Source organism: Cnephaeus nilssonii, assembly GCF_951640355.1.
Source record: "Cnephaeus nilssonii genome assembly, chromosome: 19".
Lineage (NCBI taxonomy): Eukaryota > Metazoa > Chordata > Mammalia > Chiroptera > Vespertilionidae > Cnephaeus > Cnephaeus nilssonii.
Genome location: NC_137090.1, coordinates 15345445 through 15365173, shown reverse-complemented (window position 1 = coordinate 15365173; position 19729 = coordinate 15345445). Strand labels below are relative to the sequence as shown.

Genomic DNA, 19729 nt, shown 5'->3' with positions numbered 1-19729 from the left:
GCTCTACCTTCAAGTACATCCAGAACCCACCACCTGGATCTGAGCCACCTTGTTCAACCCCTGGATTAGCCTCCTAACGGACCCCCACTTCCGCCCTTAGCTCCTCCAGTCTTCTCTCGACAGAACAGCCACGCTGATGATTTTAACATGAAAGTCAGACCCTGGCCCTATGTACTTACAATGCTTCAGTGGACTGGATAGCACTCAGAATAAGAGCTGCACTCCTGACAGGTCCACCAGGCCCCTTATCTCTCTAAGCTCCTCTCCTAGTCCAGCCCCCACTCCAGCCACTCTGGCTCCCTGCGGTCTGGGGAGCAGGCCAGGCTCATTCCAGCCTTAGGGTTTGGCACTCTGCCCCCACGCTCTGCCCTCAGACATCCCCTTGCCCAATGCCCTCATCTCTATCAAGTCTTTGCTGGATTCTCGTCTCCATGAGACCTCCTCTGCCCATCTGATTCAAATTTCAGCCCACCCTACTACTTTCCTCTTCCCCCTCCCAACTCTCCTTCCCTTCCCTCTTGTCTTTTTTTGTTTTCCTGTATTGATCAGGTGTATTGTTTATTGTGTGTCTGCATCACTAAAACATAAGCTCTACTAGGGCAGGAATTATTTTGTTCACTGTTGCATTCCAAGCACCTAGCATAGTACCGGGCACATGGTAGGCACTCAGTAAATATTTGTTAGAATTGGTTAGTGCTCATTTCATAGCAATTAGTAAATAATTTGAATACATCACCTAAAAATCGCCTACAAAACTATCCTACAAACAGCAGTCAATGGGAAAAGAAACAACCAAGTGCATCATGGGGAAACAGTTGTGGTTAGCAATTATTAAAATCCAAAATGATTGTACCCCAGTTCAGAGTATCTGGCAGTCCCACCCTTACCCCACATTACCTGACTAAAGGAGGCTTGGCCTTGGTGCTATAGAAAAAACTGCTCCTTTTGCTTCGTCGGTTCTCAAATTCATTTCAAAATTATAGCTTGCTTTACTTTCAGATCGTGACTTTTTTGAACAGTGCATCTCTCTCTCTCTCTCTTTTTTTTTTTTTTTTTTTGGAAGTTTCTAATTGCCTTTCCATTTTCTCGTTGGAAGATAAGACATATGCCTTCAGCTCAGCAGGGACTTTAATTTAATGTTCCTTGTTATATGACTCAGCTGTTACACTGCAATCTCTTGACCTGCTGTCCTTGATCAGTGTTGCTGGCTCTTAAATCCCGTTTTCCTCTTTCCTGAATTCTTCTCTTGTTTTGCTGAAGTTCACCCAACAAATCAAACCAAAGACCGTTTGTGTGTGTGTTTGTTCCCAAAAGGAAGCACAGGCGTTGTTGACCTTGCCACGTCCTTGTCTGTCGGCCACGTGTGCCTCTTTCCTGCATGTCTAGAATCTTGTCAAGTTTATATTCCAGGTGAGTGCTGATGCCAAGACCAGCCACAACTTTCGTCCTACGTTGCCCAAGGTCCCTCTACATATCCCTCTCTCACACAGTGGCTATGAAACCACAGAAACAGTTAAAGCCAGCTCTCCAGGAGAGAGATGCTCTGTGCTTGTAAGAAGCAGCGAACAAATTCTATGTGTGTCTATCAAGTAATATGATGAACTCATCCGTGTGTCTTGCCATGAAAGCCTACTGGGAATGATTTTATAAAAATAAATCGCCCTGCTCGCTTCGGCAGCACATACACTAAAATTGGAACGATACCGAGAAGATGAGCATTGGCCCCTGTGCAAGGATGACACGCAAATCCGTGAAGCGTTCCATAGTTAAGTAAATAAATAAGTAAATCGCCCATTGATTTATCACTGGGAGGCATCTAGATTCTTCTAAAGCGAATTTGCTTAGAGCAAAGCATGACTGAAGTATGGAACATCATTGTTGCTTCCTATCAACAATCAAGAGGTAAAAGGGCTGTAGGAAGTCAAGAAGCTGGGGAAAAAACGAGTGAAAGATGCAGAATATAAGGAAGATGGAGAAAGATTGAGAGACAACCTGGAGGTAATATTCAAGCCTCAGCTTTTAAAAAGAAGGGGGGAAACGTTACCTTGCAGCCACGGATAGAATTAGTACAAGGGAATTCAGAGGGAGCCCAGGAAAATGGGGATAATAAGTGTTGTTTTCTGAAGTGAGTTAGGACCCACCGCTATTCAGAAACTCTGGTCTCAGTGGAGTTACATGCATAAAACATCAAGCATCAACTTAATCAGAGAAGGGTTAAAATTCTCAAGAACACAAATGGCAAGATTACTTCCAGAAGGCCACACCCCATTTCTTGATTGCCTGCTTGCATTTTGGGAAACATCTGATTACTCCACAGCCCACAGACAAAGTCTTCCAAAGCAGCAAGAGAACAAGACAATTAGAAGCCTTCTTTCAGGCGGGCTGAATGAGCAGGGGGCCTTTGAACCTCTCCTTTTTCGGGCTGAGACCTGGGCAACCACAGGCTCGCAGCACCCTCTGCTGTTAACTTTTCAAAAGACGGCGCCTGGGTGTTGGGACTGAGATGGCTAGAGGATTCTGGTCTGGGGCAGAGGCAAATTACAAGAGCAGAAGAAATTCAAAATTTGTTTTCAATGCAAACCTTCAGGATGAGTTCATCTTGCTGGTAGCAGGCAGCAAAGACAAAGCAAAATAGAAACAGCAAGCCAGTCTTCCAGCCTTTTCCAAGCTGAGTGGAAATCCCCCAGTCACCCACACCACGGCTCCAAGACAGGAAAAAATACACTTTTTTTCTAGCACCATTTGTGAAACACATGTAACTCTGTTTTCATAGAAATGGAGCCCAGAGTAACAGAAAGGGGGGGACAGGATTAGAATTAAACATAGGGAGTTAGGGTCTTATCTAAAAGAATAAACCCCTGGCTTTTTGGTTCCAGCATTACAATGTACATACCTGCCCTAACAGAGGTAAAATTAGAGGCTACATGGCAGCATCATAATGGACGGTTTTCACGTCTATTTATAGCTTGCTTATTTGGTCCTTTCTCCTTGCCAAAAAGCACCAGACAGCCTCAAGGTCCTTAAATGCCCTCGTCCTAAAATCACTTATTTCGCCACGAGAGAGGCTCGTTTATAAAAGAAAAGATATTGGTCATAGATATAATCTGTGTGCTCTTTCAAAGTGTGTTAATTGGACATACCAAGAAGCCACATAGTCTGGCAGAAGGACTCCCTAGCCAGACTGCTGGCCCCAAGTTGTGCCCTGCCGTTTACTAGCGGAGTGACCTCAGCAAGCTGCTGCGCCTCGGTATACTCATCTGTAAACTGGGGAAGACAATAGGGTTTTAATGAGAATCAAATGAGTTGATCCTTATACAGTGCTTAGAGCAATGCCTGGTAGAACTAGGTAAGTGTTGGTTTAACTCCAACTAATAATTAAAACAATACCAAACAAATAATAACTGTGCAGTGGCACTGAAGTCTGCTTTTCATTATTTGAAACTGCAACTGGCAGAGGTTTCTATCGAGCATACCTTCCCTGTGTGCAGGGGGTCTTTGTCGGACTGTTGTGTCTTCCACCCTCTCTGTGCCGAGGTGTAATGCAGGGTTTACCTTCTGCTGGTGGAGAGGGAGAGAGGCCTCGGGGGTCAGAAGCGATGGCCTAGCCGTGGTGAGAGGGGCTCATCTGGGTGAAGAGCAGCACAAGATTCATGTTGGTCTTACTCTTTGCCTCCTCCTAACAGCCGCATAAAGGTACCCAAAATACGTACAACACATTGATGAACCCGGCAGCCTCCTCAAGATCCTGGTCACCTTCTGTGGCTGAAGACAATTCCCAGCTCGAGAATTTCTACAAAGAAGGGGCTTAGCAATGGCCATCTGGTTGTAAGAGAAACCAGCAGAATGGTCTTAAAACTGTTCGTTTTGTTTGCCTATTAAGCACACTGCTTTATTTGAGACTAAATTCTCCCCAAGCCTCCCTTGTCACTGTCACAACCCTCCCCATTTTTCTTCACCCTGCTCTTTTTTAAAAAATATATTTTATTGATTTTTTTACAGAGAGGAAGGGAGAGGGATAGAGAGTTAGAAACATCGATGAGAGAGAAACATCGATCAGCTGCCTCCTGCATGCCCCCCACTGGGGATGTGCCCGAAACCAAGGTGCATGTCCTTGACCAAAATCGAACCCGGGACCCATGAGTCCACAGGCCGACGCTCTATCCACTGAGCCAAACCGGTCAGGGCCACCCTGCTCTTTACTTTTTGAATTAACAGATGTGTGATTTCGCATTTATTCGCTCTTCTTTCCTGTCTTTTTTCTCCAAGGCCATAAACACCGTAAGAACAGTGGCCAGCTGTAGCATTCATCAGTGTGGCCCAGTTCTTAAAACAGTGTCCGGGACACACACTCCTCTCAACAAATACCTGTTGAATAAATGAACAAATGAGTTTTGATTATTATCTGCACAAGAATAACAAGTACAATAATATGAAAGGAAGAGGAACGGTCGTTTAACAGGAGAAAATGGTGATCACCCTTATTTCTGAAACACTTGGCTTTGAGGTTGGGGTGTAAGGATGAGCAGGGATATTTACCAGCAAGCGTCAGCTGAAGGGTGCTTCTGCAGGGAGACTGTGAAAAGGCTCAGCAAGGGAGAGAAGACTGTCCCTGGGAGGGTCTCTCCCGCTCCGGACACGGGCCCGGGTTAGCTAACCGAGACCTGTTCTGGTCCCTTAAAGTTGAGAGCCTGGCATGCTGCCAGCAGTAAGTCTGCACAGAAGGTTTAGTCTGGAAAAAGGAGGAAACTTCTCCATCACTCTTTCCCAAGTAGCCCTGGTTGCCCTCCATCAAGGGCACTTTAGTCATAGTTTGGATCAAATTCAGGAAAGGGATGGCAGACACAGAAGCCTTCTGCAAGGGAGTTTCTCAATAGGGCACGTTGAGCTGTCTGTTTTCCCAGTGGGGCCCTGGAGTTTATTTAAGTTCTTATTAAGGAAAAGACCTGGCATTCGAGCACAGCTTGGCCGACTCCCTGGTTTCCACTCAGGACTAAAGGGTGAGGTGGGGCTATGGGACATTTAGTCACAGTAACTTCCTGAATTCCTGTCACTGCTCCTTGTCTGTTTCTCATGCAACATCTGACCAACCTGTGCACATACAGCTAGTTACCCAGGAGACCCTCACCTCGGTGCATCCGGGTCTTGAGCAATTTATGGGAACTTAAGTCATAAAACTTTCTTAGACAAGGAGTCCCTTCTCACTATTACTAAGCTGTAAAAGTGGTTTATAACAATGTTCCAGGATATATAATCTGTTATTTTATGTGTACATAAAACTCTATCACATTCTGTGCTAATAAAATACCTATTATTCTGTCTGTGCTAATTTAATGTTACTCTAATAAATAATTAAACTAATTCTGTTTGGTTTTCTGGTGAACCTCATGAAAGACAGTTCACCCATCCCCTGAAAACAAACTGTTCCTCTCCCCCCCCCACCCCACCCCCGTCCCCATCTCCCTGGGGCATTGGATTAAGGCCCCTTTCACAGGCACTGATGACATCACCAGTTCAAAAAACAGCTGCTTTATTTTCCCTTTCTTTACACAACTAAATTACTGTTTTCACATAATTTGCTCAAGTGTTTATGTATTTTCCTGAGTTATTTCAGAAAGTTCCTTCTTTCTTAGGATGCTATGTTCACATCCCCATTTTTATTTATTTTTATTTATTTTTATTTATTTTTTTAAAGAATACTTTATTGCTCAGCCGGCATGGCTCAGTGGTTGAGCGTTGACCTATGAACCAGGAGGTCATGGTTCGATTCCCGGTCAGGGCACATACCCGGGGTTGCGGGCCAATCCCCAGTGTGGGGTATGCAGGAGGCAGCCTATCAATGATTCTCTCCATCATTGATGTTTCTTTCTCTCTCTCCCTCTCCCTTCCTCTCTGAAATCAATAAAAAAGTATTTTTTAAATATATTTTTATTGATTTCAGAGAGATGGAAACATCAATGATGAGAGAGAATCACTGATCAGCTGCCTCCTGCACGCCCCCCACTGGGGATCGAGCCCACAACCTGGGCATGTGCCCTTCACTGGAATCGAACCTAGGATCCTTTAGTCTGCAGGCCAATGCTCTATCCACTGAGCCAAACCAGCTAAGGCAAAAATATTTTTTTAAAGAACAGTTTATTAGGGACTCTATCCCCCTCCCCACATGGGAGTCTGTGCTTGTTTCTCAATAAATTTCCACCTTTTGCTATAAAAAAAGTTTATTGATATTTTAGAAAGAGAAGAAGGAAACATCAATGTGAGATAGGCTGCCTCCTGCAAGCCCCCCCTAGCAGGAATCAAGCTGGCAGCCTGGGCATGTGCCTTGACCAGGAATCGAACCAGCAACTAACTGAGCCACTCTCACCAGGACTCACATCCCCACTTTTAGGTAAAGTGGCTCAGGGAGAGTCTCCGAGGGGAGACCAGATACCTGGTTTGCCGGAGACCATCCTGGTTGTGACTGTGGTTCTGGTGTGATGTGTAGAGCACCTTCACTCTCAGAAATGCCCAGGTTTGGGTAATAACCAGAACCCATTGAGTGACGGCAAGCAAGGGAGGCCTCCAGTCCACCGCTCTTTTTATTACACACTGACGAAACAAAGACAGGGAGACAGGAGGTCACACACTCAGGAGAACATGAATTCATGTGGGCCTCTAGGGGATCCTGCCTGACTCCTTCTGTAAGTAAGGAATCTTTGAAGCAAATTATACTTCCCTGTCGCCTACCAATGAGTCATTTTGCACTGCATAAATTTTATACTATGGTTTTGTCTTAAAATATGGCACTCATTTAACTGAGAAAAGCAAAATGCGGAGGAGTGTACAGTATATACCAAAAGAGGGAAGATTTATACACATCTATATAAAAATACTACCAGAGGAAACATGAGAAATTGGTGACAGTAGTTGCCTCTGGCAAGGGAAATTGGGTGGCTCAGGGGCAAAGTTGGAGTCTTTTAAAAAATACATTTTGGCCCAGCCAGTGTGGCTCAGCAGTTGAGCATCAACCTATGGACCAGGAGGTTACGGTTCAATTCCTGGTCAGGGTACATGCCTGGGTTGTGGGCTTGATCCCCAGTGTAGGGCATGCAGGAGGCAGCCAATCAATGATTCTCTCTCATCATTGATGTTTCTATTTCTCTCTCCTTCTCCCTTCCTCTCTAAAATCAATACAAATATATTTTTTAAAATATTTTAAACATCTCTTGATGTCTTTTGTACCCCTAGGTATGCCTAAATTTTTGCTTAGAAACTCAGATTCCCCTTCCTCCTGGCCACCTCCCTGCAGCCCAGCTCTCCCACTAATCAGCCTCCTGGCTTCAGGCGAAAGCCTAGGACTCCAAATCCCTGTCCCTGACAAGTAGTCTGCCTTGTGGCTTTCCATCTTTTTTTGTTTTGTTTTTTAAATATTTTTATTGCTTTCAGAGAGGAAGAGAGATAGAAACATCAATGAGAGAATCATCGATCAGCTACCTCCTGCATGCCCCCTCCTGGGGGTCGAGCCAGCAACCCTAGGCATGTGCCCTTGACCAGAATCGAACCCAGGACCCTTCAGTCCCCAGGCCGACGCTCTATCCACTGAGCCACACAGGCTAGGGCATGGCTTTCAATCTTGTTAAACAAGGTGTTTCAGCTTCTTTCACTTGGGAGAAGACTAATTGGACCCTGTCATTCTTTCCTTAGGGGCTCTCTTGACACATGAGGAAAAATGACTGCCTGCCAGAGCTGTATCCACCCAGAGGCCCAGTCTATGCAACTTCAGTTCTCTCATTAAACCATGTTTACAGCCAGGAGCTCATCGAATGCTCCTCTCGGGGTTGGAAGAATATGGAAACAGCTGTCCACAACCATAGCTTATCACCCTGGGTGTCCGTTTTCTCCTTATTTCTCTTCTGTATTTCATCCTGGCCGTCTAAGCCTTGACCATCTTTGTCTGGCTAAAGTTATAGCTGGATCTGAGTGTTAGGTTGATTTCAGTTTAAGATCTTAGTTATAAAGATGCATGACTTTTGCCAACACCAACAGAGAGCTTTTCCCTGACGAGGGGCTAGATGTTTATCATTGTACATGGCATTGTCAGATTTGGGCTCATCATAGACTCAGCTGTTTGTCTTTTGTTAATCCTCACCTGAGGGTATTTTTCCATTGATTTTTCAGAGAGTGGACGGGAGGGGGAGAAACAGAGAGAGAGAGACATCTATGTGAGAGAGACACATGGATTGCCTCCTGCACGTGCCCCGACCAGGGCTGGGGATCGAGCCTGCAACCAAGGTATGTGCTCTTGACCGGAATTGAACCCAGGACCCTTCAGTCCACAGGCTGATGCTTTATCCACTGAGCCAAACCCTCTAGTTCTGGACTCAGCTGTTTCAATTACGTTACTCACAATGTAACTGGAGTTGGTGCATATTTGTAAGTCAGATGCAAGGTCACCTGGGTTATGAAACCCTGAGTTTTGAGGCAGTGCTCTGGAGTGGGAAGAGACACCTTTGGGCAAGTCACTTAAGTTTATCACCTTTAATGGTGAAAATTGTAAATTTTATGTTGTTCATTTTGCTGCAATAAAGAAAAAAAAAAGTTTATTTCCTCACTTGCCAGATCAGGTTGTCAATCTTTAAGGTTCCTTCCAGGCCTAGAATTCTGTTTTGATTCTGTGACCTTACGTAGGATGGACAGCCCTAGAAAGATCTGAGATCTAGTTGGAAAATTGGGAATCAGTGCTAGACAGCTTCTAAAATTGCCATTATGTTTCAATAGAAGGCAACTTGGGAATAAATGTCTCTTCCTTTACATTTCTAAGACTGAAAGGATTATCAGTTGGATTTCCTAGTTTTGCAGACTACATTCTTATTCATAGTACCTGGAACTTTCAACAGGTATATCACATGTACCTGTGATCACATAACTTCATCGGGAGACCCAAGATTCAACTTTAACCCTTTGCACTCGCTTGCTTTTTTTTCTCGATTCCTTTATTCTAATGCTAACGGTGTCGAGTCACACTCGACATCCGAGTGCAAAAGGTTAAGTTTGAAGGACCAACTCCAAATATCGTTAACTGACATGCCCTCTGAGGAAAAGAACTCAGGGGCTGTTTGGAGGGGATCTGTCTGCATTTTAAATGGAGTGGAACACTGCCCTGGCTAGGTAGCTTAGTTGGTTAGAGCATCGTCCTGATATGCCAAGGTTGGGAATTTGGCAAATGGTATCTATGGCTCCGGGGCCTCCCTAAGGGCTTGCAGAGCTCCACGCCTCCACTCCCGGTTCCAACCAGATCAGAGCAGCTTTCATCCACTTCGATATTGTGCTTCTACTTGTAAAACTTCATGCAAGTTTCCATTATTTAAATTGAAAAGTTTGGAAGCCACTGCGCTGGGTGACCACTCCATTCCTCCCAGCAAAATCCTATGAAGCCACGCTCCCTGCCTGCCTGTTCCGCCAGCAGGAACAGCGGCAGAATGTCCTCCTGTGGGAATTTTACCTGAATCAAGTCCTTGTGTGAACAAGGTGAACATCTAAATTAAAGCGATTTGCCAGTGGCTGCTGGGCTCAAAAGAAGCCTCCCTTGGGCTCAATCATAGCTCCTAAGTAACTCAGGAAAGCACACGGGATGGCTGCACCCACGTCCTCAGCAGCACTACCCGGGGACACAGCTCACCTGGGGCGAAGTAGGGCAGCAGCCCCTGCATTTATCAACTCTCAACTGGAAGGTAGAGGAACAGAACATCAGGTAATGAAAAATTCTGTGTTCTTAGGTCAATGGGGAATCGAGTGGGGTTTTTGTTTGTTTGTTTGTTTTGTTTTATTCCTTTATTTTGTTATTTTCCATCACCATTTATTCCCCCATACCCTTACAGCTCCCCCTCCCCCACATGCAATCACCACACTGTGGTCCCTGTCCATGAATTCTCTTATTTTGCTCAATCCCTCCACCCCTCTCTCCGACCCCATCAGAGCTGTCTGCCTGTTCTGAGTCTGTTTCTATGCTTTGTTCTGTCTCTTAGCATAATGTTCAAATGCAGTTAATTGTGACGATACCTTAAGGAGACCCAGTTCAGACATTCCTTAAAATTCATAAGCATGAGCTTGAGGGCCTCTGTCCACCGCTCCTCAGTGTTCAGGTGGGTTCTGATGGAGTGGAATTCACCGGATCCTGGGCCCTCCATCAGGCCCTGCCCCACGTGGATGCTGTAGGGCATGCAGAGAGCTGGCTCGGCCTTCTCGGCCTCCTCATTGAACTGCTGCATGCAGTCCAGGAAGGCCACCATGGCCTGGTCAAACTTGCTGTCCACGAGAGAGCTCTTCCCCCGGTGCAGAACAAGGGCAGGTCCACGGGGTCCTTTGTCAGTGACTGCAGGTAGCAGTGGTGTCCGTGGGGGATGAGCTGGTCCCTCTGAAACCGCAGACCCACTGTGTTAGCCAGGTCAATGAGCAGCAAGGCTGTCTGCCCCCAGGCTGTGTTGATCTCCTCCCAACTCACGGGGACAGTGGGGATGCAGCCCAGCCTGAAGTTATTGGTGATGGCAATGGGGCCGTCACAGCCGATCTCAAACGCGGCCTTGAAGGCGTTGGTTCTCTTCAGCCAGGTCAGCTGGGTCTGGGCGTACTGCAGCGGGTCCTCCACGTTCCACAGCTCGTCCTGCAGTCCCAGTTGTTGCCACAGCTGCCCTGTCTCGGTTCTTCTCCAGCTCCTGGACCAGCCTCGCCTCCTCCACGTCCTTCAGCTCCTGCTGCCGTGTCTCCCCCGCGTCCTCACCTAATCCATCCCTGGTCTCCAAACTGTCAGACCCCGAGATCCGGCGCTGGGTGTCCAGCTGCCCCAGGAGACTGTTAGCACAGACCCTGCACACGTGTTTGTCCAGCTCTTCATCGGATAGGATGTAACAATGGCCCATCACGGCCCTCTCGATGGTCCCACCGGAGGCACTGCCCTGCAGCTCTTCACCGTCCGTCTCCATCCTGGAGGCAGAGCCTTCCTCCAGAGTGTCTCCCGGCCCCCCGAGCTGAGGGCAAGTTCAAAGCTGCAGGCTCTGGGCTGAGGTCGACCCACTCCAGGAGCCGGTGGCAGAATTGGCAGGTCAAGGAGATGGAGAACATGGTGGAGGTCTTGGCTTGCATCGCTGACTCTGTTCCCTCGAGTGTTTTCTTGAGCACTTACAGTTGAATGTTACTTCACGACACCCCAGAGAACTAGCTACTGCCCTTCCTGCCATGTTATCAGTGAGGCAACTGAAGGCTGAAAAGGCAAGATAACTTCCCCAGGCAAGAGACAGAACCAGAATTTTTTTCAGTGTATTCTCAAATTGTGACCTCAGGCTTAGACTCATTCACCTGACTTGCACGCTCCTTTGGCAGCTATATTTCTACATGAAGAAAGGCTGCCACTGAGTTTCAGTAAATTAGTGCACCTCATCACATAAGACTCATTCGCACAGGGTATGTCTAAGGGACCAAATGAGTGACCCGTTTGTTCACAGATACTTATTGCATAAGCACACTGGAGTACACTATATAAATTAGTAATACATGGTACCACAATCACTGCAAATCGAACTATTTTATTGTCTAAGAGACTCTTTCTGTGGACACGGGAGGCACTCTCAATGGCAGGAGCAGCAGGGAGGTGCGAGTCCTCACTCCTCAGCACTCTGCGTGCCGACGTAGTCCTGGAGAAGCACCTGCGCCTCTGCCCGCCGGCTCATCTTGGTGGCCTTCCCCTGGAAGCGGCCTTTCTTCCCTGCTCCTTTGCCTTCCAGCACCTCAGCCACCCTGGGAAGCAGATATGTCAGGGGGAAGGAGGTCCGCAGGGGGAAAGCCACAGAAAAACCAAGAGCCCTGAGTCTTCCCCCGTGGGCTGGGGGGAGGGAGAGGAAGAGTACATGGCTTCTAGAAACCCTTCTTAAAAATACTTGCACATGTAATATGTACCACGTTTACTGTAAGAGGGAATAACTGGAAACAACAGAAGTATCTAGAAATGGCCTAGATAGATTATGGCAACCTCCAGGGAGCAGAGTGAATGTACACGAGGGGCAAGTGCCTATAGACACGACGCCTGTGGGACCAGCAGGGAGTCAAACAGGTGGCGAGAAAGGTGGGACTGGGCGACCTGGACAAGCCTGTCTTGTCTGAAGAGGGCGCCACTGCTCAGGTGCCTCGTAGCCACCACCATGTGGAATGTGAGCCCAGTGTGGCCAGGGAGTGCCAGTTTTTTTCCTTTTTTGAGAAAAGCCAGAACTATGTATTTTTAGGTAAAAATCTCCTGATTTTAAAATGTAGCAAGTATTTTTAAAAATTTAAAATAGTACACAGGCCAAACTAATCTATAGGCCAATCCTGGCTGCCTGTCAGGAACCTCTCCTTTAAAAGCTGTTTTTTCTACAATGCTTTACCCCGACTACATGTTCGTCGGAGCTACTGGGACCTTGAGAATTCCGTTAGAAAGAACAGGGGCACTACACCACCATATCTAATTTAAAACAAAATATAAACAATAACATAAGGGGAAAGAAGTCCAACAAAGTTCTAACCTTTTCCTAACAATTATATCAATGCCTTTTTAAATTTTATTTCAAAATCCTATTTTTTCCCCCCAAAGAGTATGTGCCTCTCCTCTGCTGGTGCCTTAAGCATCTGCTGCATCTGCCTACTGAAAACCCAGCAGCTGTATTCATGTATCACCTGTGAATCTCCATGTCTAAAAGAGAAAATGAAACACATGGATTTAGAGCCAAAAGACCTGGGTTCAAGTCTCAGTTCTGCCCCTACTTTGTGAGATCCCAGGCGCAGGGTGTGCCGTCCCTCACCTAGGAAACTGGGAATGGTAGTTGGAGTTAATTATTTCAGCCCACATCACAGGTCTGTGATGTGAATCAAAATGAGATTGCAGATGTGGTGGCCTCTGTCATCAGTAAAGGGCTCTCCTCCCCGCCCCCTGCCCATGCAAAGCAGTCTACGAAAGGGTACCTGGGTCCCAGGGTCTCTACGGCCTCAGCTGACCCTGCCAGTAAGAAGAGTCCAGCGCCTTTCTCGTCGCCCACAGTTAGGAACAGGAGGGTGTCCTAGGAGGTAAGACAAGGGGATGAACCCTGATACTTAAGGATGTGGGGTCAACCCCTCTATACTGTGCACTCTCCTCAGACTCAAGAACAGATTTAAAAATCATACTGCAATTACAAGTGTATCAAATCAACATGCTGTACACCTTAAACAGACACATCGTATCTCAACTAAAAAAAAACGACGTTTTCTCTAAAACACAAGTGATGTTCTGAAGGAATGATAACGCAGCCCCTCCACTCCGGCCCACCAGAGCCAAGAAAATTTTTAAAAGTGACCACAGCCAAAACCGGTTTGGCTCAGTGGATAGAGCGTCGGCCTGAGGACTGAAGGGTCCCAGGTTCGATTCCGGTCAAGGTCATGTACCTTGGTTGCGGGCACATCCCCAGTAGGGGGTGTGCAAGAGGCAGCTGATCGATGATTCTCTCTCATCGATGTTTCTAACTCTCTATCCCTCTCTCTTCCTCTCTGTAAAAAATCAATAAAATATATTTTAAAAAAATAAATAAATAAAAGTGACCACAGGAACTTAGGTTCAACATAAAGAAGACAGAAAGCTGCCCAGCGGTGTGGTTCGGTGGATTGAGCATCGTCCCATGCACCAAAAGGTCGCCGGTTCGACTCCCAGTTAAGGGCACATATTTGGGCTGCAGGTTTGAACCCCAGCCCGTCAGGGGTGTGGAAGCAACTGATTCATGTGTCTCTTTCACATCATGTTTCTCTCCCTCTCCCCCTATCTCCCTTCCACTCACTCTAAAAAAAAATCAATGGAAAAAATATCCTTGCATGAGAATTAACACAAAAAAAGAAAACTGTACTGAATGAATTTCTGTCCCCTACTCTTCATGTGCTCATGTGGAAGGACTTCAGCTGAACTAACGCCCCTCATTTAGGTCTCTACCCAGGGTGCATCTCTTACCTCTGACCCAATCTCATTGGCAATGATATTCATGAACTCAGAATCGCCCTCCTTCCTACAACGAAAGGCACAGATGTGAGAGCCAGGTTGGAGAGGGAGCTGGGAAACCACAGGAGGCCCAGCTCCTCCTGAGAGGCCGGCCGCCCTGCTGCCTGTTTGTGCGAAGTCCCAGGCCCCTCAGCAAAGAGAAAGTGCTGGCGGCGGGCCAGCAGGACGTCCTTCTCAGTATCAGCAGTTCCTAACGAGCTTTGCCTTTATTTTTGTCTTCCTTTAATAGGATTCACCCAGGTAAGTGAAGACCTGTGAGACGGTGAAGGAGGCGAGGGAAGGTGCTAATGAAAGTTAGAGTGAAGGGCATGTACCTGGGTTGCAGGTTTGCTCGCCACCTGAGGTGGTGGCGTGTGTGGGAGGCAACCAGTGGATGTGTCTCTCTCACATTGCTGTTCTCTCTCACACTGATGTCTCTCTCTCTCTCTCTCTCCCTCCCTGCTCCCTCCCTCCCTTCCGCTCTCTCTAAAATGCAATGGAAAAAATATTCTCAGGTGAGGATTAAAAAAGAAAGATGCTTATGTCAACCCAAGAAATCTGGTAGGTAACACATTTCTTAGGGCCTACCCAGCCTGGAGAATACCAGTGAGTGGCCCGCCACCCACTATGCACTGCATACAGGGGAGAGGCTGAGCCCTACAGCCTCACGCCCCCTGCCTGTCTCTCACCTGTGTAATGTGACCACACCTCCCCAGTCTGGGCTGTTCCTGAGGCCGTGGGCAATGTGCACAGCCAGGTCTCTCAGCAGATTCAGGTTGTTCTGAAATGGATGCCAGAACTGAGTAGAGAGGTGGAAAGGATAACAAGACAGCACCGCCTTCCCTCCACTTCATTCTCCTCCTTCCCCGCCCCCTCACCGCACCTCCCCACAACAAGCTACACATCTGGTTAGGCGGAGGGGCCAAGTCCAAGGAGCCTATTCCAGGCAGAACCCACGCGCTCTCCACCCGCCATGGAATAACCTTCTGCAGGAGCTTGGTGGAGTTCTGCAGCTTTTTCACGGCTTCCACGTGATCCTCTGCTCCACACCTGCAAGTGAAAGGTCCGTGGAGATCTGCCCAGCTTCCCAACTGCTTTTGATGTTGGGCGTTCGTCCACTGCACTTTATCATTTATGATCACATCTTACCGCCCAGAGACAGATTATTCTGTCTGCCTCACAGGCAGGAAAGCTAAGCCCCGGGTGTCCAGGTCCTGAGAAACAGGAGACAACAGAAGGGGGCATACTTCAGCAGCGTGGTCAATGCTTTTTCAGTTCCGTAGCTTCTCTCCATCCACTTCAGCACACGGTTCCCAGCCAGAAATATCAGGTTGGTTTTGTTCTTTTTCCCCTTCTCAGTGCCCAGAATTTTAATGACCTACATGAGGCAAGGAGGTAACACACACACACACACGCAGAAAACATAGTGGGTGCTGGACACAAGGGTAGGAGACACCTAGACCTCCCCCTCAGTTGAGAAGCAATAAAAGTGATTTTGCTCACTCTTTGTCCCCCCTACCACTCCCAACCCTGTTGTGATTCCCACACTCCTGACACCCTCTTTCCTAACCATTCAGAAGCCCTTCCTCACCTACCTGAAGGTCACTAAGATTGCTCACATGGGTCCCACAGCACATGTTGGAATCAACATTCTCGATGGTAACAACTCGAATGGGCCCAGCATGGTCATCTGGCAAACCCCGGCCCCTCACCTAGAACACAGAGGAGGGAGAAGGGCTGTCTGAATTTTGATGAGGAGCCCCCAGAGGGCCATTCTACAGAAGCCACCCCACTGGCTCTCCCCTCACCTGCTCCACCTCAGGATCATCTAGGCTCAGTTCTCGCACATTCACAGGCAGCCGATTTCTGATTTTTTCATTGACACTCTGCTCAATGGCAGCTACTTGCTCTACAGTCACAGAGGGGCTATCCAGCTCAATCACACTCCGGAGTCGCCCTAACTCCCTGTCAGAAGAAGTAGAGTAACCACAGGACGCTGATAACAACAGTAACGATATAAGAAAGTTTACAGTTTACAAAGAATGCCCACATAAATTATCTTATTTAATCCTCACAAAAATCCTGCAAGGTAGGGACTGTCATTTCCATCTTACAGCTGAGGGGTAGTAACGAATGTGAACAAGGTCACATAGATCCACACTGCGTAGGTCTTTAGGCTCAAAACTCTATGTTCTTTCCTAAGCAAAGGCAGATACCTCTCCTCTCATCGTAATGTTTTCCCTAAGAAACACAAGGTCATCCACCCCCCACCCTCAAGGGGACCAGGGGAACACAGCAGATTTTGAACACTGCTTTCTTTTAGCCTCCTACCCCCTCACCCATGACTGGGAAAGGAGCTGGGAGTCAGGAGTCATGATCTACAGTTAGTCTTATGCCTCCTCCTCACCATGACGTTGTTTTCAGCCCAAACAGATGATCAGCAACTGCTGTGATGAGGTGCTGCCCTGATAAGAGAGAATAAGAGATAGAAGAATGAGAAGCCCAGACAGCCACATACTCCGTCATCATAGAACGTTTCCTTGTTGAAGACCTGTTGGGCACTGGGTAATATTCTTGAGATACTTTATTGAATATCCTCACAAGAATTCTGCAAGAGGCTTTACGATGCCATTTCACAAATGAGGAAACTGAGGCCTAGAAATGTCAAGTAACTTGCCAAAGCAATGTAGCTTCTCAGAGGCAGGATTTGAACTGAAGCTCTAATGTGGCACATTCACTCAACAAATATTTATCAAGTACCTACCACATGCAAGGCACAGGGCTTGATGTTAGAGATTCAGCATTATCTCTGATTGGTGACAGGAGGAGGAGGAGGAACAGAAGGAATTAACTGTGACGGCAATGGGAATAGACAGCCAAAGTCCTTGAAGGAGGAAAGAAGCAGGATGTGTTCAAGGAATCGAGAGGAAGGCCAGCATGGCCAGAATGCTGACAGCAAGAGGGAGGGAGACCAGCTGAGGCTGGCGCAGCAGGCAAGCACCAGCCCAGGTAGGGCATGGGGGCCATGGTAAGTATATAGCTCTATCATGAGCAACAGGAAGCTTTTGAAGAGTGTTAAGCAGGAGAGTGACATGATCAGATCTTAATTTTTAAAAGATTATTCTGGCTGCTCTGCAAAGAATAGGCTGCAAGAAGCAAGACTGTATGTGGAGAGACTAGCCGGGAGGCTACTACAGAGGTCTGCGGAAAGACAAGGAGAGCTGGGACTAAGATGATCACACTGTCAGTGGGAGGAAATAGAGAAGTATTTAGAAAACAAACCGACAGGACTGAGTGATTGACTGGCTATCCCCAAAGAGTGTCTGCACTAACTCCCAGGATTTCAGCCACTAGGTGGATGCTGATGCCATGCACTGAATACAGAGAATGCCAATGGAGGACCAAGTCTGGGGAAATGGGTGACTTTAAAAAAAAACGTTTTTATTGATTTTAGAGAGAGGAAAGGAGAGGGGGAGAGAGAGATGCACATTAATCGGTTGCCTCCCACACACAACACACCCCGACGAGAAACCAAGCCCACAACCTGGACATGTACCCTGACTGGGAATCTAACCCGTGACCTTTCATGGCACTGGACAACACTCAACCAACTGAGACACACCAGCCAAGGCTGGAATGGATGACTTTTATTCATTGTTTCTTTCTTTCTTTTGTCTTCTTCTTCTTCTTTGTTTTTTTTTTGTTTTTTTTTTGAATGGATGACTTTTAAATACCATTCTAGATGTTCTGAGTTTAAGAAGTTTATGGCACATTCAGATAAAGATACCAATATGGGAAGTTGGTAACGCTCAAATCCAGCAGTTATTCTAATACTTTTAATTTTCATTGGTTGATTTGAGAGAGAAAGAGGAAGGGGGAAAGATAGAGAGAGAAAAAAAAACACATCAATTTGGCCTTAACCAGTTTGGCTCAGTGGATAGAGTGTCAGTCTGCGGACTGAAAGGTCCCAGGTTCGATTCCGGTCAAGGGCATGTACCTTGGTTGCGGGCACATCCCCAGTGGGAGGTGTGCAGGAGGCAGCTGATCAATGTTTCTAACTCTCTATCCCTCTACTTTCCTCTCTGTAAAAAATCAATAAAAATATTTTTTTTTAAAAAAAACACATCAATTTGTTGTTCCGCTTATTTATACATTCATTAGCTGTTTCTAGTATGCACCCTGGCCAGGAATTGAACCTACAACCTTGGTGTGTTGGGGCAATGCTCTACCAATTGAACCTCCTGGCCAGGACCATATTCTAATACTTTTAATTGCTCATATTGCTTTTGTAACATCTATCATAACCTGCCTCAATCGGAGCTGATTCTGCATACGTCTGACTTTTCCAAAAGGCTAACTCCTAGAGAACCCAAACCATATCTGAATCATCGTGGCATCCCCATACAGAGCATCTCCACACAGAGCAATTGCCCCTCCGACAGATCAGATCTCGGATCCTGTCCCCACCTACCTGAATGCTGCTGCATGTGGTCAAACCTCCGCTCCCAGTCTACCTGGACGTGGACCTCAGTCCCAGGGGTCAAGGGTGTCTGTGTGAAATGATCAGCCTCGGCCCCCCGGCGCGTCACTCTCAGCACAGAGATGCCATTGATTGTACCATGGTCATCAGGCTGGGGAAAAGAAATAAAAATCGGCAGCAATGGGAGGCAGGGCTCACCCTAACTCCTGGACACAAAGACCCCGGCAGAAAGAATTAGGGGCTTCGTAGGAGGGAGAAGGAGGGAAGGACGGGTCTGGTACCTGCCCCCCGCCCTCGGGGAAGAGCAGCGTGTCTTCCAGCACCACTTGGAAACCGCTCAGCGCCTCCTTTTTGCCTTTGCTTCCTTCGGTCTGTAGCTCCGCAGGACGGCAGGAGACCACGGTGGTGGTGAACTGAACAGAGAGGGACGAAAGAATAAACGGAATCTAGCCCTCTTCCCGCAACGCCCCATCTGCTCGGCAGCATCGGGTCCCTCGCCCAGCGGCCGCACCTCCCGGGCGTAGCTGTCCCGCTGACACCGGAATGCCATCGCCGCCGCTGTCCCGGGATCCACGCGCGCTGAAGCGCCTGGGGCGGACGGAAGCCCGCGCAGGACAATCCTCAGTATGAACGCGTCTCTGCGCAGAAGCGAGAAAGCAAGGAATGGGATGTGCTTGGGACAAATTTGTTGAAAACGCGATTTGCAGACATTCTGGGTAGTTTAGCAACCGTTTTGACTTTGTAAAGGACCGGAGGACAAAACTGTGACCTGAACTTGTCAAGGCACTTAGTTTGGCCGGTTGGGCTCCAAGGATGTGTAGAGGTGGGCATGGTATGGGCTTGAATGCACGACAGCGTGCCCAATAGAAATAATGCATGCCACATTTGTTAGTATTTTATTTAAACCAGCATATCCATAATACTTTCATCATGTAGTAGGTCTATAAAAATAAGTGAGTTTTTTCCCGTATAAAATTTTCAAAACCTGGTGTATATTTTACACTCACATCTCAGTTCGGACTAGCCATATTGCAAGTACCACGTGACTAGTGCTGGACAGTGCCTTAAAACTTTAACCGCTTAAAAATTAGTTAACTTTCTTTTTTTTCTTCTTTTTTTAATATATTTTATTGAATTTTTACAGAGAGGAAGAGAGAGGGATAGAGAGTTAGAAACATTGATGAGAGAGAAACATCAATCAGCTGCCTCCTGCACACCCCCCACTGGGGATGTGCCCTTGACGGGAA

At 47.2% G+C, this 19729-nt stretch overlaps 1 protein-coding gene and 1 pseudogene across 2 annotated transcripts; both read right to left on the bottom strand.

Moving 5' to 3' along the window:
• Positions 1 to 9961: 9961 nt before the first annotated feature.
• LOC307114974 (beclin-2-like) lies at positions 9962 to 11262 on the bottom strand (annotated as a pseudogene). Its single transcript has one exon. The product of its transcript is annotated as a beclin-2-like (transcript).
• Positions 11263 to 11422: 160 nt separating this feature from the next.
• On the bottom strand, positions 11423 to 19442 carry LOC307114973 (alanyl-tRNA editing protein Aarsd1). The gene is made up of 12 exons (XM_079797904.1): positions 18994 to 19442; positions 18764 to 18895; positions 18474 to 18633; positions 16410 to 16467; positions 15811 to 15967; positions 15598 to 15714; positions 15250 to 15380; positions 14986 to 15052; positions 14692 to 14783; positions 13976 to 14030; positions 12964 to 13058; positions 11423 to 11766 (listed from the first exon to the last, which is right to left on the bottom strand). The coding sequence occupies exons 1-12, from the start codon at positions 19030 to 19032 to the stop codon at positions 11631 to 11633; spliced, it is 1239 nt and encodes a 412-aa protein (XP_079654030.1). The 5' UTR covers positions 19033 to 19442; the 3' UTR covers positions 11423 to 11630.
• Positions 19443 to 19729: the final 287 nt, after the last annotated feature.

Coding starts and splice junctions, on each gene's coding strand:
- LOC307114973 (XM_079797904.1), bottom strand. CDS start 19,032: ATGGCATTCCGGTGTCAGCGGGACAGCTACGCCCGGGAG. Junction 15,715..15,810: donor ATGATCCTGAGGTGGAGCAG/GTGAGGGGAGAG, acceptor TCTGTGTTCTAG/GTGAGGGGCCGGGGTTTGCC. Junction 11,767..12,963: donor GTAGAGACCCTGGGACCCAG/GTACCCTTTCGT, acceptor TCTGCTTCCCAG/GGTGGCTGAGGTGCTGGAAG.